Raw genomic sequence first — 22,493 nt, 5'->3', positions numbered from 1 at the left:
AAAAACCCCAGTTTTATTCAAATGCCATAGACTGCTTCCATCTGAGGCTTTCCCAGCTTTTAGTTACAGGTAAAAATACTCAGTAGGTTACAAGAATACTTCAAAAAGCACCCAGATGAAGTTGGAGCAGCATCTTTGAAAATAGTTGTTACTCAGTTGCAAGGAACAGGTAGGTAGGAAAATACAAAGGCACAATTAAAGCTTACAGAGTCTTTTACAATGCCCTGGCTGGATGGGTGAAGGCTAATGTCCCCCCCTCCCCCCATTTAGTTACATTGCAGATAAACAATAATAGACCAGTGTCAGGGATATACAAAGCACACACAAAAGAAAACAGAAAGTCTAATGCAAAACCAGACTAAACAAACTTTCCCTAGACTAAACTTAGGAAACTGCCATTTACTGAGTCAGACCATTGGTCTATCTAGCTCAGTATTGTCTTCACAGACTGGCAGCGGCTTCTCCAAGGTTGCAGGCTGGAATCTCTCTCAGCCCTATCTTGGAGAAGCCAGAGAGGGAACTTGAAACCACCTGCTCTTCCCAGAGCGGCTTCATCTCCTGAGGGGAATATCTTGCAGTGCTCACACATCAAGTCTCCCATTCAGATGCAACCAAGGCAGACCCTGCTTAGCTATGCGGACAAGTCATGCTTGCTACCACAAGACCAGCTCTCCTCTCCAGAAACTTCCAGAAGCCAAGGTTCTGGCTTCCTTTGTCTTGAGCTCACCAAATCCTGGATGAGAATTCAAGCTTCGTGCCCTCCTATCTTTCAAGGAGCTGAAGAGGTCATTCCATGAGAGAAATCTCCAGGCTAGCTTTTGACCATGAAAGAGCAAAACTTCACTGCTCCTCACTAAGTCTTTCCGCCTGTGCTTCTCTCACATTCCAGCCTAGCCTCTTCTCACAAAGGAACCTTCTCTTCCTCTCAATGGCTATCTAGGTCCCACCCACCTGGGCTGAGCTCTGGAGTTCACCAGCCTGTTAATCAGGACAGGGTTCACTTCCGGTTAACTCTTTAGGGGAGGGCTGGCTGGTCACTACATGAGCTATTTAAAGGGTGTTTTGTTTCAAGTTTGAGACACTTGAAACGGCCTCTTTTGAGTCAAAATGTTTTGTACATCCCTACTATTGTCCTAGAGACTCCAGCACTTTGGAGTCCATCATCTGCACTTTCCATTGTCACACATGGGTGAAATTTCTTTAAATTTCTAAATTTAAATTCCTAAATTTAAATTCTGTTAAGTTTCTAAATGTTTTAAGGTCCTAATACCTACACTTCTCTTAAAACCATACCTATGTCATGTCCCAAAAATCAAGAACTGTCCATAACAACAGTGCTCACTTCCCTTGGAGATGCACCTCCACCCCATGAGATTTCCATATTTAGGCTGTAACACTCTGTTAAATTCTTAGATCCTTAGTTAAATTTGGATTCAATGTGAAGAGAGAAAACCCAGAAATAATTAGTGTATCTGCCAAAAGTAAAAATTGACAGTCTTGAAAACAAGCTGATGGAAAGCAGATCTTTCTTTGTGTACAAATTATTGTGCTGGACTGAAAATGAGAAAATTTTAAGGCTAGTCATAAAATTTTTATTTTACAACAGGATAGACATTTCCTATATAGGTGCATTAACATTTTGGATTTTTAACGTAGTTTAGGACAGATAGGAGGACATTATATTTCTCAAAATAATATTTTGTTGTTCATTCTCATCTTGGCATTGTTGTGGGAACCAATTCATCATTAATCTTTACCCCCATATCCCCTTCCAAGCATTTTGAAATAGTTATTATTGCTAGAAATGATAAAGGAACATAATTAAGCAATAATGACCCCAAAGAGAAACATAGATTATTTCCTGGATGCCATGTGCTTCCACCAGACACATGTGCTTGTATAATGTTTATAGAATCTTCATTAGTGGAGAGTCTTAAAAGATAAGAGACTAAAATGTAGCATCAATGGCCGAGATAAGAGCAAGTGTACGACCAATCTGCTCGAGGATTCACAAGGGTCTGGAGCTAGAAAAAAACTCTGCAACAAAGCTTCAGAGAGTAGCTGACTTTGGTATTCCCTGCTTATTTTTTCCATTTCTGATCAGACAAGACGCCTGTTTTCCTGAATCATATTTAACTTTTACTCCTGTGGAAAACTGAACACATGAAAATGAGTTATTTTGGTGTTTTGGCTCTGAATGTCATTATTATTCATTGGACAAGTGGCAAGCCTTTAGAAGACCAGGGCAGGTTACTTGTGATGGGGAACTCTCACAAATACTATGGTAACCTTAAAAAAGTGGAGGCAGAAACTCATTCCAACTTTAAGGCTTTCCTGGAGAACCTGAAAGCAGATTTTTTGAGGAGTTTGAATTTAACAGAGATACCTTCACATGAGAACATGAAAGAGGAGCCACCCCAGTTCATGATTGATTTGTACAACAGATATACCAAGGACAAGTCCTCCAGTCCCATATCGAACATTGTTCGCAGCTTCAGTGCTGAAGGTATGTGTATTATTATTATTATTATTATTATTATTACATTTTATATCCCGCGCTTCCTCCAAGAAGCCCAGAGCGGTGTACTACATACTTGAGTTTCTTTCACAACAACCCTGTGAAGTAGGTTGGGCTGAGAGAGAAGTGACTGGCCCAGAGTCACCCAGCTAGTTTTATGGTTGAATGGGGATTTGAACTCAGGTCTCTCCAGTCCTAATCCAGCACTCTAACCACTACACCACGCTGACTTAAGTATGTACACTGGGGTTTTCCAAGGAGATGGACCTTGAGCTCCTCAGAAAATCCATTTTGAATGTTCTATTCTGCTTGTTTTCTTATATATTGTAAGAAATGTTACTGCTTTTTAAATGTGATGCCAGTAATAAATTGACAGCATAACTTTGGATTTGCCTTTCAAAACATTTTTGACACTTCTTCCCAGGGGCATAGCTAGGGGAGAGGGAGCCCATGTTCGCCCCTCTCCCCAGTGGCCCCTTGGAGTGAGAGAGATAATTAAATAAATAGGGAGGGTTGGAGCTGGGGGACCCTCAGGAGCTGGGAGGCCTGGATTCTTTAAACTCATCAACTATAGCTCAATTATAGCTACATCCCTGCATCTCCCCTTTTGAGAAACCCCAGAGAGAAACCAAAGAGCAAATATTGGTGGAGACTTTGTGAACAATCTTTATATTTTCATGAAATATCTGTTTTGCTAATCACCTCTTAGGAATTATGGAAATAAAGTTTAGAGATGTGAACATGTATAGCACCATCACAAGGCATGCTTCATGGCCTGGTCCACCAAAGGGAAATATGAGGTGAAGCTGAAAAGAAGCCAACCCTCCTGAATCTAGAGGTAGAGATGAGACATTGGATGGGATGGGTTTGTGCCAGATGGACAAGAACATTTTTCCTCTTTGAGATCCTCAATAGATTGCTTTGACTTCCTTACCATTTAATTGGAGGCAAATTCTTTGTGGGAAATATTTGTTGCTTTCGTTGTGGCAGGGGGAGGGGAATCTTCCTTACCATAAATTTATCTCATGCTTCTGAACTAACTACTTATCATGGACACTGGACTATTTCTCATAAGGGAGCTGGGAACTGACTTAAATTATTCTGAAATTGGGGGCAGGGGGGTTGATACTAAGCTATCATGATGGGGGAGGGGCAAGTGAATGTCACAATGTTCCCTTCATAAAGTTGTGTGGCTGCTTACACATCTCAAAAATAAAAAGGATATGCACCAAAGAAAAAGAGGACAAGAGAGGACACAAGTTTGCATATGCTAATATATATGGATATGTGAACATTATAAATAATTACTATAATGTATTTAAATTTCACAGAAGACAGACCAATTAATTATGCATATATATCCCCCCAGAAGAAATAAATTCTAAACTTTGGACACTACCTGAGATCACTCTGAATAGATAGTTCCACTTCAATTAATTTCCACCCATTAATATCCAATCAAGATCCTACCCAGATTTGGCTTATTTTAAGCCAAATTTTGGGTTACGGCCCATTTGACCCACGAGTATATCCCTTAGGTTCTAGAAGCACATCAGTTCCTCTTCAATCATCATCATTATCCCCATTAATTAAAAATAAATATAGTGTCTGATATATCCTTTCCAAAAAGATACTCAAGGAAGTAACAATCTTTACAATGCAAGTGTCAGAAAACTCAACACAAAATCATAAAGGTAAAATGCTGAAAATGTATTTATTCATTCATTCAAAATATTACTTCACACCATTCATGTGGCTTACAGCAAAATTAGAAAAACACAATTTTTATTTATATAAATATATATCAATCCTTATATAGATTTCTATTTACACTTATGTGGGAGAAAGTCTCATTAAAACCAATGGAACTTACTTCTGAGTAGACATGCATAGGCTTGCACTATAAAGCCATGAAAATCAGGCCACTGCCTGTGGAAAAAGAACCTTACAAATTACAAGAATGATACACATAGGCCCTTCATGCTCATTCACATCAAAATAATAGAAAGTGCAAGAGCAAACTACCTAACTGTCCTCCAGACATCTACTTAAAAAACAAAACAAAACACCAAAGCCAGCATCCATCATGGGGCTTACTTATAGTGCACCACCTTGTGTGCAGAAACAATACGCATTAAAATACCTGCACATTTTGCTGTCTATCCCAGCTTCTAGAATGACTAGCGCTTAACTTTTTTTAAAAAGGAAAAAGAAAAATGAGAGCTGGGAACCCAGGCTAGCTACTGGGCTAAATGGCAACTGGGTGGCATGGCTAAAATCTGGGTAAAATCAAGAAAATCCAAGAAAATGGCAACTCCAGCCCTTACCAACAACACATTGGATGATTCTGGTTGTCATACTTGCTCTCCTGGCATTATTTGGATATTGCAAATGTGCAGCACCAGAGAGCAACTGGAGGTAGTCTCTAGCCAGTTCAAGCCCAACGCCCCACACGTCCCTAGCTTCACATGAGCAATGACTTACATAGTCAAGTGGGATTCAAGTGCCACCTCCAAGGGCTGTGGAGTGATCTGCAGCAAAAAGGTCAAAAGAGAAGAGGTATGAATTAACACCTCAAACGTGCTTTACAGGGGAGCCAAAAAGTGTGTGTACAGGCATTTGTAACAAATGCTAACATATGTAGTTTAAAAAGATATGCATGAGATGAGAGATGAAGTGTGTAGGGAGGGAAATTGACAGCACTGCTGCTGCTCCTCATCCATCTGCCTTTTCAAAAGCCAGAGGGTGGATAAAGGAATGGCAGGAAGTGGTTTAAAGATATTTCCTGCCCGTCCACACTGCCCACTTGCTTTTGAAAAGGCAGGGTGGCCAGGAGGGAGGAGGAGGTGGTGGCGGCAGCAAAGGAAAGGCAACAGCAATAGAAATGGTGGCTATTGCTGATGTATGCACACCATCTCCAGGTGAGGGGGTCCAGGCCAGTGGAGGTAATGGGTTGGTTAATCTTCCAACTGTATCAGTCCACCATCTGAAGTGCTTGCATTACTTAGCCTCATTAGCTGTGATGTAAAATATGTCATTGGGAGTGCAATGGGACCGAGACCCTGCCAATTCAGCAGTCATGCATCTAAAGAATTGTTCACTTTTGAACTTTCAATGGATATCCTTTTAACTGATCCCTTTTTAAATGATCATGTCTAAATTGGATCTCCGTTCTCAGACCTCTGGATCTAAACTTTAGACATACAAGCAGGGCTATAGCAGACATAAGCATCTCAGGCAGATACAAACACCAAAAACCTTTACAAAACAGAAGAATCAAGTTTATTAATCCAGTCAATAAACAAACATCTGACCTCAATAAACGCAATGCTAGGCTGCACAATGTAATGAACCCTATCACTGTGTGGACTGTACATCACTAAGCACATGTCATACAGAAAAATTGGATGAACTCCAAAAAGGCCCATTTGATTATTCATCGTGTTCACTGTTGTCTTCATAGTGATCAGAAGGAATTCAGCTGTGATATTAGATAAAGACTTGTAATACTCTTGCAGTGCACTGACATGTTGTTACAAACCAGTACTGGTTTGGCTGCTTAATCGGCTGTTGTTATCAGTACTAATACCAGTACCTGTCTTGTGTATCTTGTATATTCTGACACAGCCAGAATGAGCCTTCTAACAGACTGTCTAGCAGACTGTGCCTGCATTAACATAAATAAAACAAACAAACATTGTTTATTCACTAACTAGCTGATCTTATACATGTGCTCAAACATTTACTAGGGACAATTTCTGTTTTCTGGGAAATCCTTGTCCCTATTTTGTCTTTGTATATTGGACCTTTGTATATTGGACCTTTGTAAAAATTTCTGTGTGCAGTAGCCTCCTCCCCTGGGTTTCTAGAAGGTAAGTTCTGAATGGGGAGAAGTGTCTTAAAGTGCAAGTCTCTTAACTCTAATGCCACAATTATCTATCACAGAATGGCACATAATTCAGATAGTAAATATTGCTGAATATATGTTGCCACTATTCTATAGTAGGTACTGCTAACTCCATTATAGGTAAAGGCAGCACCAGGGGTTCTCCAAGTTAGAGCACTGGCTGGGGCCCCACACCCATCAGAGGACACACCCAGCCAGGCTGTTCCCTGTTGGCAGCAGTGGCATGAGTAGGCTGAGGCCCTGAACCATACCTGACCTCCCTGACCCCCCTATCTGCAAAGTGAGCCTCCTGCATCATCACTGGGCCTCTAAGGAATGCTTTCATTGGCCAATAGAAAATGTGAGAGGAAGAAGAGGAAGAGAGAGGAGGTGAGAGAAAGAAGAGATACAAATCTCTTGACCAAACCTTCTCACCAGGCAATGGATTCTCTCCCAAGGAGAGAGTGGTGTAGTGGGGCAGGGACTTATTAGTGGTGTAGTGGGGCAGGGACTTTCCCCAGCATTGGATCCCAGGCAGAGCTTGGAGGAAATCAACAATTGTTGGCTCCAGGAGGGAGGGGGTGGCACACGATTCCTTTCCAAACATGCCACCTGCTCTCCGTTGCCTGTCTTCAGGCACTCAGCAGCAGCTCACCTGACATTCCATGGGGAGTCTGCCCCACCCAGAGGTCCCATCTGGCCTCCACACATGTGCAGAGGCCATTTGAGTGGTTGACCACATTGGAGGCCAGCTGAGCCCTGGGGGCAAGTCAGCCCCCACTGACTCCATGGAATGGGGAATCTGAAGACAGGTGGTAAAGAGTGGGTGGCGTGTGTAAAAGGATCTGCGTGTCACCCAGTACAGCAGCTCACTTCATCCCAGCCTGGGGTCTCTATTCTGGCATCTTCCCCTGGGCCTACTGCCTGCCTCTCCTGATGGCTGGCTGTACCCTGCCACCTCCCACCCCACCACACCAATCTCCCTGCTTCAGCTACCACCTCAATGCAAAGGAGCGATGGTCTGGGGAGGAGATATAGTATTTTGGTAACAAGCATCAAATGTCCCTTTTGGTAAGAAGGAGTTGCCTTAGTATGCATTTGTATGGGAGGCTACATGTGAACACTTAGGGGATGGAGCCATAGCTCAGTGAAACACCTGCATTCTTGCATGCAGAAGGTCCAAATTCAGTCCCTGGCAACTCAGTAGAGCTGGGAAAGACTCTCAACTGAAACCTTGGATCTGACTTGGTATAAGACAGCTTAGTATGGAGATGGGGCCATAGAACAGTGGTAGAGCATCTGTTTAAAACTTTTGCATGCAGGAGGTCCTAGGTTCAATCTCAGGCATCTGCAAGCAGAGCTGCCTGGAACCTTAGAGAGTTGCTTCTAGTCAGCATAGCCCAGGGCTGCACAACTTCAGCCCTCCTGCAGATGTTGGACCACAACTCCCACTATCCCTGATTATTGGCCACTGTGGCTAGCAATTATGGGAGTTGTAGTCCAAAACAGCTGGAGTACAGAAGTTGTGCAGCCCTGATGTGGACAATAGTACTGAACTAGATGGATTAATGGTCTGACTCAGTTCAGCTAAGGCAGCTTACATTCCTACTCAGATTTCACCTGGCACCCACTGGTTCTCCCCCAGAATTTCTTCTGCCAACACAGTTCATCTTCCTATCTCACACCCTCTACAGTTTTGTCTAGGAGCTGATCTTGATGGACAGTTAAGTACTCCTTTGCCCACAATTTGCATGTTGAGAACTTTCTGCCCAGCAATTCCAGAATTATTATGAGGTGCAAAAAAAATGGGGAGCACTACTCCTTTCCTATGAAAAGAAGGGAAATGTCCTCCAAATTGGGGTGAATGATGGTCAGTGTCAGGGCTTCAATTCCAGAACTTTTTGTAACTTTCTGCCAAAACACTTGTTAAAAGTTCCCTCAGAATTTAAATGATTGGTGGTGCTAATATAGTCCAATATACTTTGGGCGGGTTTCTTTTTATTAAAAGGGTTTTTTATAGCCTGCATATTTACAGACAAAACAACACAATTACAATAAAACTGTGTTAAAAATGCAAATAGGTCATTTGTTTGAGGTGTGTGGCCATATGGGAGTGTGGCTGTCAGGCTGGGAGTGGTTATGCGGCTGTCATGGAGAGTGCCTGCACTTCTGAATTTGCAACGTGTTGGACCACTGCCTGCGAAGATGCCCTCCTGATATTGTTAACTACCCAGAGACAAAAATTTGGGGCAGTGTACAAATTTGATTTTTTTTTTTTAATGGGTCAACCCGTCAAGAGGGTTGGATGAGCCCTTGCCTATCAGAACATGTCTTCTTCTCCATTAGTTGGTCAGCTTGGAGGGCATGGTGCCCAATATGGCATCAGGAAGTGAGTTGGGGTCTGATGGGTCATGGGGTCTTCAGCCAAGAGTTTTGCCAGGGTCTAAACCTTCGAGCCAGCCAGGGTTCAAACTGGTTCGGAGACCCATAAAAGGGGCCAGTTCGTGCACGTCCCTACCTGGCATCACTGCAGATTATAGGTTTAAGTATTCTAATTTATGGCCAGTTCAATACACCCACTTTCAGACACTAATACCAGACAGATTATTTAATTGCAAAATAAGAACCTTCCACAATGTGCAAGAGTGCAGGATGGGGGTTCAAATATTGAATCTTGTTGTTATGGTTTGGGTGTTACTAGAAGATATTACTAATAGAGGTGTTGTTAGTGTGTTCTATTTCATCTGTAAAAACTGAAGGATATTCCACACTTCTATTTTATCCCCTACACTGCCATCCTCTTTTGTGGCAGAATATTTTACTTTGTTTTATATACTTACTTACATAAAGGTAAAGTTGTGCCGTGGGGTTGGTGTCAACTCCTGGCAACTACAGAGCCAAGTGGTTTTCTTTGGTATTCACTACTACTATTATTTATATACTGCTTTTCAACCAAAGGTTCTAAAAGCAATTTGTATAGAACAACAACCTGGCTTCCTATCTCACAGTCTAAAAAAGAAACACAAGGTAGACACCAGGAACCACCACTAAAAGAATGCTGTGCTGGGTCTGAATAGGGCCTGTGGCTCTCCCACTGCTAAATAGAAGCAGTGGGAGAGCCATCATCCATACCTGCATACCTTGCCCACACCAGCCTCAACACCCACACCCAATCTTTCAAGGTATAGCCCAGAATGCCATGACCAGCAATGCATGGCCAGCAGCCCCACACTCCACTGACAGATGCTGGCAGGGAGACCTGACTGTTCATGTGACAGCGGCCCCGTGCACTCCCTGTGGAACCAATGGCATGGGATGCTGCTTGCTCACTTGGGTGGGGGGATGTTGGAGATGTGTATGTGCTTGTGGAACATGTGACTGAGGATGGATAGAACTGGGATGTGTTGAACAAGTGGCTCCTCATTCCCCATCCTCCAAGAATTCCAGTAGCTGGAGGTGGTTCCCAGGGATTATTGAGGTCTATTTTTTGACCAGTGAAGTTATGAGCTGAAGCACACTCCAAAATATTGTACTTCCTTTGCAAGGCACCTGGGATAAAACAAATCAGGCACAGGACAATTAATTTGTGCTGGCACAAGGAGATTATTGTGGACTGCCCTTGCCTCCTATCAAATGGCTAATTCACAATGGCTGGGTGTGGGGAAAGGTCCCTCCCTGCCCTCTCACTACCTTCCTCTTCTAAGAAGCTGCACCTGCCCATCCTGGATGCAGACAGTGCCCCCATCATGATGGAAGACACTAGGGAAGGTACTGTACAACCCCAGGGTTCAGGCAGGATTGTGATTGCACAACCTGCCTGTCAGTCTAGTCCTGGAAAACCTACCCCCCTGCTGGGGTAATCTGGGGATCAGCCAGGTTGCAGTCCAGATGATCACTCCCTGTAGCTGCCAGAGAAGAGGATACTGCAGCCAGTGCTTGCTCTGGAGGCTGCCGTGGTTCCATGATGGAGCCGAGTGTTTACAAAGCATCCTGGGGATTGTCAAATACAACCAAGGATGGTCAGAGTTGCTGCAGCCGTTCACTCCAGCATCAAAGCCAATGAGTGTGTGGTGAATGTCTGTGTGGCATGTGTGGTGAAGTGCTGAAGGCTTTCCATGGTGAGGGCAGTGTGAGGGCTACTGGGATTCCATCCGGGTCCCTAGAAGCCAATGTTACCATGATCTACTCCCCCAGAGCCACTAGCTAGGACAATGTGAGGAGGACTACACCACAGTAACCTAGCAGTATTCTTGATCATGTGCCAGGCATCCCAAACCAGCTAACCTGGGGGTGGGGGGAGTAATTGTGAGAACATGGCCTTTGAGTGGTAGTTAGCAGGAGACATGGGCATTCTTACAACAATAAACTGCTGAAATTGCAGGACTGAGGTCTACTTTGACGACAACAACAACAAAAATTTATATACTGCTTTTCAGCAAAAGTTTCCAAAGTGGTTTACACAGAGAAATAACAAATCAATAAGAAAGATCCCTGTCCCCAAAGGGCTCACAATCTAAAAAGAAACATGATAGACACCAGCAACAGTCACTAGAGGTACTGTCTGGGGATGGATATGGCCATTTCTTTCTTTGTCATGGTAATAGTATTTATGAATTTTCTCCTGCAGATGTTACTTCTCTCACATCACTGGAAATTAATTCCTTTCAGAAATACATCTTGCTCTTCAATGCTTCCATACCATGGCATGAAGAAGTCACCAGAGCTGAGCTAAGAATTCATGTTAACTGTCAAAAGGAGGCAGAATGTTTCTCTCATCTTCAAGGAAACATGGCCATTTATGATGTATTTGAAAGAGATCACTGGGAAAAGCCAAAAGATGTAAAATCCTCCCTAGTCTCCAAAGAAATCCAAGAATGTGGCTGGGTTATGTTTGATGTGTCTGGCACTGTGAAAAGATGGGTTAAGGCAGAAAAAACCAAGACTACTAGTCGACTGGAAATTGCTGTGGAGAGTCATGTTCAAGGTGACATCAACTGTGGGAAACTGCACATCAATGCAAAACCTGACTCCAACCATTTGCCATTGTTGATGGTGTTTTCTAATGATCACAGCAACAGAATCAAGGAGAATCACACTGGACTTCAGAAAATGGTGCATGAACGTAAGAGTGTGCTTAAGAATGCAGTGACGAACAATACTGCCCACAAACAGAGTACACTGTCGGTCAATGGAATCCATCCTCCTTTATCTAGAAGCAAACGGAGTGTTGAAATCAACCACTGTCGAAGAACCTCTCTCCATGTGAATTTTGAAGAAATTGGCTGGAAATGGATCATTGCACCTCAAGATTATGAGGCATTTGAATGCAAAGGGGGCTGTTTTTTTCCTTTAACTGACAATGTCACCCCAACCAAACATGCAATTGTTCAGACCCTGGTGCACTACAAGAACCCCAAGAAAGCTGCCAAAGCCTGTTGTGTTCCCACTAAGCTGGATGCAATTTCCATGCTTTATAAAGATGATGCTGGGATCCCCACCCTAAAATACCAATATGAAGGGATGAAAGTAGCAGAATGTGGCTGCAGGTAGTATCAGAAACACCTCTCTGAGAAGGGAGCGGGAAGCAGTTTTTGGCTTGTCTGTAGATCTGTACATTCACAATGTAAAGTCGTGTGTGTACACCTTACTCTATGGACATTTCATAGAATGGCACTTGTTTGTAAATAAATGGTTGGATATGAGAATTGTTGAATTCTAAACAAATGTCATTCAAATTAGTCAAGAACATATATGTGGCCAACTGATATGTTCACAGCTATATCAATTCTGGGGGGAAAGGTGTGATTTCTTAATTTGTTTCTGAAGGTTAGTGAGGAAAAATGGGAAATTTGTGGAAAGTAAAAAAAAAAAAACCACTTATAAAATATTTTATATTTCAGAATGATTGATAAGCACCTAGGGCTGCCACTCTGTCCGCCACTCAGAAGTCTGCTTCTGAACATGTGGGGCCTTACTGGAAAGATATATGTAATTCTTGCTTGAATAAAAAATAATAAAAATATACTTCTTTACAGCAGTAGCGGCTGGTCCTAAAGACCCGGCGGGGGGAGGTCAAAGGAGGCACACCTGCTTCTGCCTCTCTCCCACTCCAGCATTAATGAACTGTGCAGCTCTACCTGACAAATGGCCAGTCTGCAGGCAGTGTGGCTATCATTAACACTGGGGTGGGGGAGAGGGGCAGCTGTGCCTCCTCTGCACGCGCCCACACACACACACACACACACCCCACAGGGCATTCAGACAAGGCACTTCTGCTTTAGAGCACAATCCACATCCATATGGGTGAAGATAGCCACATACAGCACAGAGGGATCCAGCCCTCAGATGCTGTATGGATCGCAATTGGATCCATATGCTAATTTTGCAGCTTTGGAGGTCAGACAAAGCTTTTAAGATCTAATTTACAGACCCCTAGATGCATCCCAAACGTGATCCTGAGGCTGGAAGCTGGTATTCCTAGAGTGGAGGCCCAGGTGTGGCTTCCCATTTTAAGTTACTGGCTGAAATTACATTTCTTCCCTACAGGCCATGCTCATCTTACCCTTATGGATAGCTTTAACTCCCGTTGGAAATCATCATTTTTTTTGTAAGCTAAGCCTTTATGGCTTTAGCTTAGAAGTCCTGCTGAAGATGGGATTCATCCGTGCGAGATTGGCACTAAAACAATGGATATATGATATGGAGGTGCAAATTGATAGGTCTTTAATTCCCAAGGACTTTTGGGGGGGGGGGCTACAGCCCCAAACAAAACTGTGAGTTATTTAGATAAACTTACAATTACTAAATATCTCAGGATGTTCACGTTGGCCTGATTTAATGTATTACCTTCAGCTGATTTGGAGGGTAGGTTCAGAAGGATTCCTATAGAACAGAGACTGTGCCTGTGTGATTCTGGAGATCAGGAATCGATTTTTCACATTTTACTTTACTGTTCCCTTTATAGGGACTTCTGTCAATGTTTTATTGCTCCACTATTGGTCGATTATCGAGGGCGTACAGACATATTTTATGTTCATTACTTGCTTTCTGATCAGAAAAAGGAGATAATGACTAATGTCACAAAGTTCTGTGTTGTGGCTAGGAACGTTAGGCATCAGATAGTAGACCAGCTCATGTAACTTGGGTTTATTTGTTATGCTGAGACATTATACCAAACTACTTCTTATTTGTACATATGTTTTGATTTCTGGTGTTTGACTGTAAATAAACTTGACTGACAGCACAGAGGGAGTGACATAGAGATTACCTGTCCCCTCGGCTTAACCTGCATCAAGTGAAAGGGCTAGATTAGGAATATAGGAAACATTTATCCCAGTTGTGTTTCAGAGCGCTGTAGGATTCAGTTGTGTTTCAGAGTGCTGTCGAATGTACAGCAGAGCTGTACTGAACAATATAACATCATACAATATAGATGACAAGCCGACCCCCGCACAGAGCATCAGCGCATTTTTTTTGGACCGGCTACCTCTCTCCCCCCCGCCCCAGTTTCCGGCCGGGCCGCCGCCGGCCTCCGTGTTCGGGCTGGGCCCGCTGCCGCCGGCCTCTCCGGCCGGGCCGGGCCTGCTGCCGCCAGCCTCCCTGGCACTCGCTCCGCTAACCTCGTCTAAGGGGAGGGCTAGTTAAGAGGGTTACCTGCGTGAGGTGGTTCTCACGCTTGCCAAAAAGCGGGCTAGGCTCCCTTGGCCAGCTTTTTGGTGATCGTGAGAATTGCCTCATGGAGTGTTACCATTTAGTTAACAGTAAATTGACCCAATCAGCAGGCTTCATTCCCCACCATCTCTGGAGGATGAGGAATTGCCCTCAGTGTCTACTCTCTGAGTCCCTGTTACTATTGCAAGCTGGGATATGGGAATTTTTGTGAAGCAAAATTGGATCCCCAAACCACTTGAGATCTACATCGCACTGGTTCACATTTCTGGCTTTGCTATTCTTGATCACTAGAAAATGATCTGGAGAATGTGAAGAACCTGGTACTCTCATCTGTCTGTGAAAATGATGGATTTAAATCTTTTCCCCTGTGCATTTCCCCCTCTTTCAAGCTGCTATTTTAGCTGTATAAAGCATACAAACACCTACAGTTGCTTGTACATTTTAGCTAGAGGAACTAATCACAGCTGGGTAGTAGGTTGCTACAGATTGGGAAATGGTACACAAAGAAAGGCCTGTGCATGCTGGAAAATGTCATATCCAACCCGAGCTAACTGGGAAATTTCTGGGAGGGGCTGATATGGCCCCTCTCAATTGTTGAGCTGCATCAGAAGCCCAACATTTATTGTTGGACATCACCTTCCTTCCATCCTCCTCCTGGGGCCAGCAGGGACTATGTCCTCTATGCACAACCACCTCACCACTTGCCTTCCACTATGGCTTCTAGTTTAAAATGTGCCCTCCATGGCCACATGCCTTAAAATAACTACACATCCCACAATTCCCCACACAACCTGATAAACTAAAACAAATTAAAGGGGAAAGCAGGTCATTGTAAACCCCAAGCTTCAGCAAGTGGCGAGGTGACTGTCTCCAGTGCTCTGTGGGAGCAAAGCCCCCACCACAACATAGTCCCTGGTAAGGGAGGAGGATGGGAAGAGGGTGCAGGAAGGGAAGGCCCAACAGGCATGTTGAATCTCTGACAGAGTTCCCCCCCCAATAGCAGGGAGTTGTTACTGAACAGAACCCAAGTCATTAAAAGAAAAAGACTTCCCCACCTTCTGATTCCAAAGTCTGATTCCCAGTCAGCAGCTGCCCTCGTTGGTAGGTATTGGAGGTGGGTTGTTCCATTCTGGGGATTCTTCTTTTGTAGGGTTGTGGGAGTGGGAGAGAGTGGGAGATTTTCATTTGCTTCCTAGTGTTGGAGGAAAGATGGGTTATGTGATGATTGCTTGCGCTGATGGGATTTGTGATTGCTCTGTGAAACATGCTCTAACAAAAATGTTTGCCTGCTTTAATTCTTGTGCTCAAGTTGGTGTGAGATTAAGTGAACAATCGGCTCTTTGTAGCAAGATGCGGTTTGCTGCCATCTATCTCTTTGAGACAGCACATGACTCGACCGCAAGAAGTTAGAGAGGGGGTGTCCGGTCTGCTGGGCAGAGACAAAACTCAAGGCCAACTCGCCAGGCAAAAACGAAACTTAATTTTAGTTAGAGAATCGAAAGAGATAGGCATGCCCTTTCTCGGGGGAAAGGGGAGGGGGGAGAAACATGAAGAACCATCTCAGCAAATCAAGGATTGTAGAACCAAGTGTATTACCATGAATAGATATAGAATCCAGTTGAGCTAAACTGCGCAGATGCAAGAATAAATTGTAAACAGCATGCTATATAAGGAGGTGGCCCCAAATATCGGGGCGGCCGCCTACTTTCTGAGCTCTGTGTTACTGCAATAAAGCTTGATTTGAAACTCTGATACTGGTGTCTGGCAAATTACCTAACCAAGAGACCCGGACAAAAGGGTGGAAGGGGAAGCCTCTCGGCTTACTCACAACACTAGTTGCAGACAGAGACCTAGAATCCTTTTGTTCGTATGCCTGGGAAAAGGTCCTATGTCCGTTTCCTTAGACAGAAGGCTTCGGAGGAAAGCAGGCCCTAATGAGTTACTGTTGGAGAATGGGCCTCTCCTAATAAGGCGGAAAGCCCAGGAAAGTCAAACCCCTCTGTAGTTAGCTACGCTTCAGTGCTTTGGGTATAATAAATTTGTTTGAATTCATGTAAAAAGTCTCTTGATTTTTATTTTAGATTGTGGCCTTCAATTTACTGAGTGAAAAAAATATATTCCATTTTTAAAACTATGTGATCAATTGTTGATGAAGAGTGATTTCTAGAAATATGGATGAATACACCAGTGTCTGTCCCAGGTTTAGCCATAAGAACATAGGAAGCTGCCTTATACTGAGTCCACCGAGCTCAGTATTGTCTGCACAGGTTCAGCAAAGAGCTGCTAACATAGAAATGGGAGGCAAGTGAGGTGAGGGATATTGTGGCCCCTTACTGTGTCATTCATGACTCTGTTTTTTTAAAAAAGCCTTTGACTTCTGTAACTAAGGCATTGGATCTGTATGAAACATATTTAATAATAATAATAATAATAATAATAATAATAATAATAATAATAAATTAATTAATGTTTCAGGGGTCTGTAGGCTTAGTCTATGCATAAGGTTTTTTTGCACTCTGTGTTCTTCAACTTGAAGTTTTGCTTTGCTCTCCCAAAGTGGTCTCTCTCTTTTTATATTTGATTTTAAAGATCCCTTAAAATTTTATACCAATTACGTTTCAGCTCTGTTTCATACGATTTTGCCTTAAAAATCCACTCACTGATTGCTCAGTGGTGCAGAATGTAGTCCCATGTATGCGTATGCAATATTATAGTTTTGGTGAAGTGGTTTGTCTTTCACATGTTTTTCAAGGGCTGTATGCTTTATCTATGAGTGTACTGCTTGGAGGTTTCTTGCTGTTTTCAGCTTCCAATCAATTAAGTTGATAAGCTGGTCTTGTGGTAGCAAGCATGCATTGTACTACAGGTGAAACTCGAAAAATTAGAATATCGTGCAAAAGTTCATTAATTTCAGTAATGCAAATTAAAAGGTGAAACAGATATATGAGATAGACGCATTACATGCAAAGCGAGATAAGTCAAGCCTTAATTTGTTATAATTGTGATGATCATGGCGTACAGCTCATGAGAACCCCAAATCCACAATCCCAGAAAATTAGAATATTACATGAAACCAATAAAACAAGGATTGTCAATAGAACAATATCGGACCTCTGAAAAGTATAAGCATGCATATGTATTCAGTACTTGGTTTGGGCCCCTTTTGCAGCAATTACTGCCTCAATGCGGCGTGGCATGGATGCTATCAGCCTGTGGCACTGCTGAGGTGTTATGGAAGACCAGGATGCTTCAATAGCGGCCTTCAGCTCTTCTGCATTGTTTGGTCTCATGTCTCTCATCCTTCTCTTGGCAATGCCCCATAGATTCTCTATGGGGTTCAGGTCAGGCGAGTCTGCTGGCCAATCAAGCACAGTAATCCCATGGTCATTGAACCAGGTTTTGGTACTTTTAGCAGTGTGGGCAGGTGCCAAGTCCTGCTGGAAAATGAAGTCAGCATCCCCATACAGCTCGTCTGCGGAAGGAAGCATGAAGTGCTCCAAAATCTCCTGATAGATGACTGCGTTGACCCTGGACTTAATGAAGCACAGTGGACCAACACCAGCAGATGACATGACTCCCCAAATCAACACAGACTGTGGAAACTTCACACTGAACTTCAAGCATCTTGCATTGTGTGCCTCTCCATTCTTCCTCCAGACTCTGGGTCCTTGGTTTCCAAATGAGATGCAAAAGTTGCTCTCATCAGAAAAGAGGACATTGGACCACTGAGCAACAGACCAGTTCTTTTTTTCTTGAGCCCAGGTAAGACGCTTCTGACGTTGTTTGTTGTTCAGGAGCGGCTTGACAAGAGGAATACGACATTTGAAGCCCATGTCCAGGATCCGTCTGTGTGTGGTGGCTCTTGATGCACTAACTCCAGCCTCAGTCCACTCCTTGTGAAAGTCCCCAACACTTTTGAATGGCCTTTTCCTGACAATCCTCTCCAGGCTGCGGTCATCCCTGCTGCTTGTGCACCTTTTTCTTCCGCACTTTTCCCTTCCACATAACTTTCTATTAATGTGCTTTGATACAGCACTTTGGGAACATCCAACTTCTTTTGCAATTACCTTTTGAGGCTTTCCCTCCTTATGGAGGGTGTCAATGATGGTTTTCTGCACAACTGTCAAGTCAGCAGTCTTTCCCATGATTGTGATTCCTAATGAACCAGACTGAGAGACCATTTAAAGGCTCAGGAACCCTTTGCAGGTGTTATGGATTGATTAGCTGATTGGAGTGGGACACCTGGAGCCTAGACTGTTGAACCTTTTCACAATATTCTAATTTTCTGGGATTGTGGATTTGGGGTTCTCATGAGCTGTACGCCATGATCATCACAATTATAACAAATTAAGGCTTGACTTATCTCGCTTTGCATGTAATGCGTCTATCTCATATATCAGTTTCACCTTTTAATTTGCATTACTGAAATTAATGAACTTTTGCACGATTCCATCAAAAAGTAAAATAAAAATAAAAATTGGCAGGGCGGGTTGGGGTGGGGGGTTGGGGGAGAAACATTTCTGGCCTAGTGGTTTATTTGGTTGGCTTCCCATATATATAGTGCTGCTTCTGGTATGTTAATGTGCAGTTTAATTTTCTGTTTAAGTTCATGGTGTTTATTTTATTTTTACATTTATATCTCGCTTTTTCTCCAAGGAACCTAGAGTGGCGTTCATGGTTATGTTTATCCTCACAACAAACCTGTGAGGTGGGTTAGGCTGAGAGATAAGTAGGGTTAAGTAGAATAAGTAAGTCAGGCTGGGAGATAAGGCCTACAATGGAGTGGCCTTCTTAAAATCTATATTAACATGGGATTGAAGAACATTAGTACCTTCTCTGTTCCAGTTCAGTTCTTGCCGATTGAAAGCCCAATCCTGCACATATGCACCCAGAAATAGATCATACTGAATGCAGTTGAATGGGCATCGTTGCAGTTCAGCCCTGGAGACCTTGCGTGGTGCAACTGGTTGAGAAGCTGCTGAAGGGAAAGGGAGTCCACCTTGTGTCTAGGAATCAACTGGAAGTGGAAGTTTCTTACCTGGGAGTGAGTAGGAAGGATGGGGACCAGTCTAGTTGCATGACAGGGAATTTATTTTTAAGTGCTTGGATATGGGCTGTATGTTTGTTTATTGTAGTTCTTTGGTGTTTCGCTGGAAAGGAATGGGAGGCTGTGTTGCTGATGCCTGCATAGTCTGTAGGGGAGACTATAACCCTACACAAGTAGAACACCTTTAAATTAAGGTCTGAATAGGGCTTTTACCTTTGGGAAATATAATTGGTGTTCAGTATGGTGAATAATAGTATTATGTTTTTGAGTTTTGAAAGTACTTCATAGATAGGATTTCATTAACCATGGTAAAAGTACTGTAAAGATGCTATACTACCTTTTCATACCATAGTTATCTAAAAGTGTATATCTCCACAAAAACACCATCACCAGCCACCATTGATGGCCAGCCCAGGCGGGAGCGGGGGAAGAACTGGTTCCCCAAGGATGGTACTCTTCCCAGAGCAGTCCCATCCCAAGGGGAAGACCTTACACGTAGATAATTCATTCTTACTACCACAAGACCAGCTCTCCTCCCATGTGCCCCATGCCCCCCCCCCCATTGAGAAGTCTATGCTCCTGGTAACAAATCCCCATTTAGCCAGGAGACTAGCTGGGTAACTCTGGGCCAGTCACTTCTCTCTCAGCCTAACCTACTTCACAGGGTTGTTGTGAAAGAGAAACTCAAGTATGTAGTACACCACTCTGGGCTCCTTGGAGGAAGAGTGGGCTATAAATGTTAATAATAACAACAACAAGAACAACAACAACAATATCTATAATAACCAACAATATTGATGATAAAATTCAGCCATCCCAGGTCCTTGGGAAGGACTCGATGTCTGGATAAAACAAACCAGTCAATAACACCTGTCTGACTGTGTAAACAAGAAATAATAATATAATGAATAATGTCACCTGGTGGTTATGGTTCATTGAGCAAGGATCAAGGAAGTGATCTCTATTTTTTTTTAAAAAAAATTGTTGCATGCTCAGATTGAGGCCCAGGCTAAGTGGCTATTTTACTTTTACAAGTGATGGACACCCAAGGTTGACAGAGAGTGCCACCCAGCTGTTCAGCAGGCATGGAGTAGGGAGAGGGTGTCCTCATGCACCTTGCTTCCCATGGTTCATAGCTTCTGCAAGCATCATTGAAAAACCTGTGATTTTTCTATTATTTATGTATGCATTTTTGAAATAGGCAGGCAGAGAGTTGCCCTTGTAACTTCGAATGCATTTGTTCTCCACTTTTGTAGCTGGTCTTTGCTTTACTTTCGACTTATCTAGATCTTACTTTTACATGCATAGCTTGTGCTTCCTCCAAAAAGCCCAGAGTGGTCACACGATTACATTTATCCTCCCAACAGCCCTATGAATAAAGTTATGCTGAGGCATAAGTGATTGTTCTAGAGTCACCCAGTGAGTTTCATGTCTGAATGGGGATTTGAACTTGGATTTTCCCAGACTAGTCCAGCACACTAACCACTGTATCACTCTGGCTCAGTTCTTTCTTATTTATTATTAGTATTCATTTTTGAAATAATCAGGCAGACAGAGCCTATTATTAGTAGTATTCATTTTTGAAATAATCAGGCAGAGAGAGCTGCCCTTGTGACTTCTGAATGCATTTACTCTCCACAGAAACAGCCTCTTGTAGCTGGTCTGTGCTTTTCTTGTGGCTTGTACAGTGATCCTGCCATGTTAGAAACAAATCTACACACTACAGCAGTCTAAGGATGTGCACAGAACTGCGGAGCTGCGGTCTGGCACTGGGGTGGGAGTTCCTTTAAGGGCAGGGGGAGGGTGTACTTACCCTCCTGCCACTTTCCCCCCACCGGCACGCTTATTTTGGCAAACATTTGGGGCGGCAGGATACCTCCCTGCCGCCCCTTCCCCCTCTCGGCAGCAAAAGGCTTCAGAAAGCCTTTTGTTCATGGCGCTGTGCCATGTATAGTGAGAATACTGAGATCCTTGCACTGTTCATGTAATAGGATGCCTAAAACCCACCAATCTAAATTATGAGCTCCAGTCTTATTGTATAGGAGCTCATATCTAAACTTAAAGCTTACAGAGAAACTTTCCTCAGTACTTCCAACAGCACTACCGCACTTTCCAGATAAGACCCTAAAACGGGGCCAGGACGTATATCTGAAGTGTGCTTCCACACTTCCTGTGTTGTGAGACTGCAGTCCTGATGCTGACCGCAGGGTGCCGTTCATAAGTCAGATGCCTTCTTTAGAATTTAATCGCTGAGATTTAGTGCTATGACATTGTTTATCTGGCGTAAAAAAGGTGTTGTTTTTCCGGGTTGTTAGTTTTTGCTAGACTGCTCCCCCTGCAGGTTTTACATTTTGACTACGATTTGCCTGAATGAGACATTTAGCTGCTTTTGAGCAGCTAATTTGGAAAGTGCCTACAAGGGATTCTGTATACCAAGTTGTACTTCATTCATGACCCAATTGTAATTTTGATTTTAGCCATGTCCACAACAGGAAATACTAGTTGTAATATGGGGGGAAACTAATATTTAGATCCCGCCCTTTCTTGTGAAATCTTAGATGAACAGAGAAGCAGAAGGGAAATAAATACCTTACCAAAACTCTAGCTTGTGGGATAAAGCCAACAACAGGCTTTACACATTACAGTCTTAGCACATCTTGAATGTATACACATCACCATGACCATTTTAAAAAATGCTTTTATCAACTCTGAATACAGGTTAATTTCAACATCCTTAATCCAGGATGCTCCGTTCTCCATATTTTAAAATGTTTTTCTGATATGTAACTTTTTTGTTGTGTGTGATTTCAGGATGCCTGCAGTCCAAGTACACACAGAGCTGGGCGGCTAGAGCTCCTCGTTGAGGGGAAATCCCTCAATGCACCACGTTCCTGGCACAGTGCATTGAGGGATGCCAGAGGACCTCTTCCTTTGGCTCCCTGTTCTGCCACTCATGTGCTGCAGTGAATGGCAGAGCAAACTGGGGAGGGTGATCGTGTGCTGGGAGGCAGGCAGAAGCCTGCCTCTCTGCCCTCCCTCCCCTGTGAAGGTTGTGTGCACAACCTCTGAGGGTGCAGTCCTATGCAGGGGTGTAAGGTTAATTGTTCAACACAGCTGTGTAAAGATTAAAACATAATTAAAACTGCAGTACGTACACATAGACATCAAAACCACCAAACGGTTGTTGATCATTTTCACTCATGAATGAAAATACCTCCACAGAAGATTGGTGGGATTTTTTTAAAAAATTGCTAAATACCTGCAGTGATACAGACAAGAGGATTTATTTAAAAAGCAAGCAGAAAAGGTGGTCTAAGGACCTGCTGAATGAATCTCTTGTGTGCCTCATGAGCAGAATCCCCTTGTTAATA

General features: G+C 43.2%; 1 protein-coding gene across 1 annotated transcript; it reads left to right on the top strand.

The window, feature by feature from the left end:
- Nucleotides 1-2,169: 2,169 nt before the first annotated feature.
- GDF2 (growth differentiation factor 2) lies at nt 2,170-12,569 on the top strand. The gene is made up of 2 exons (XM_053304499.1): nt 2,170-2,506; nt 11,032-12,569. The coding sequence occupies exons 1-2, from the start codon at nt 2,170-2,172 to the stop codon at nt 11,952-11,954; spliced, it is 1,260 nt and encodes a 419-aa protein (XP_053160474.1). The 3' UTR covers nt 11,955-12,569.
- Nucleotides 12,570-22,493: the final 9,924 nt, after the last annotated feature.

Source organism: Hemicordylus capensis, chromosome 3 (genome assembly GCF_027244095.1).
Source record: "Hemicordylus capensis ecotype Gifberg chromosome 3, rHemCap1.1.pri, whole genome shotgun sequence".
In the NCBI taxonomy this organism is placed as follows: domain Eukaryota; kingdom Metazoa; phylum Chordata; class Lepidosauria; order Squamata; family Cordylidae; genus Hemicordylus; species Hemicordylus capensis.
This window is presented reverse-complemented; position numbering and strand designations above follow the sequence as displayed.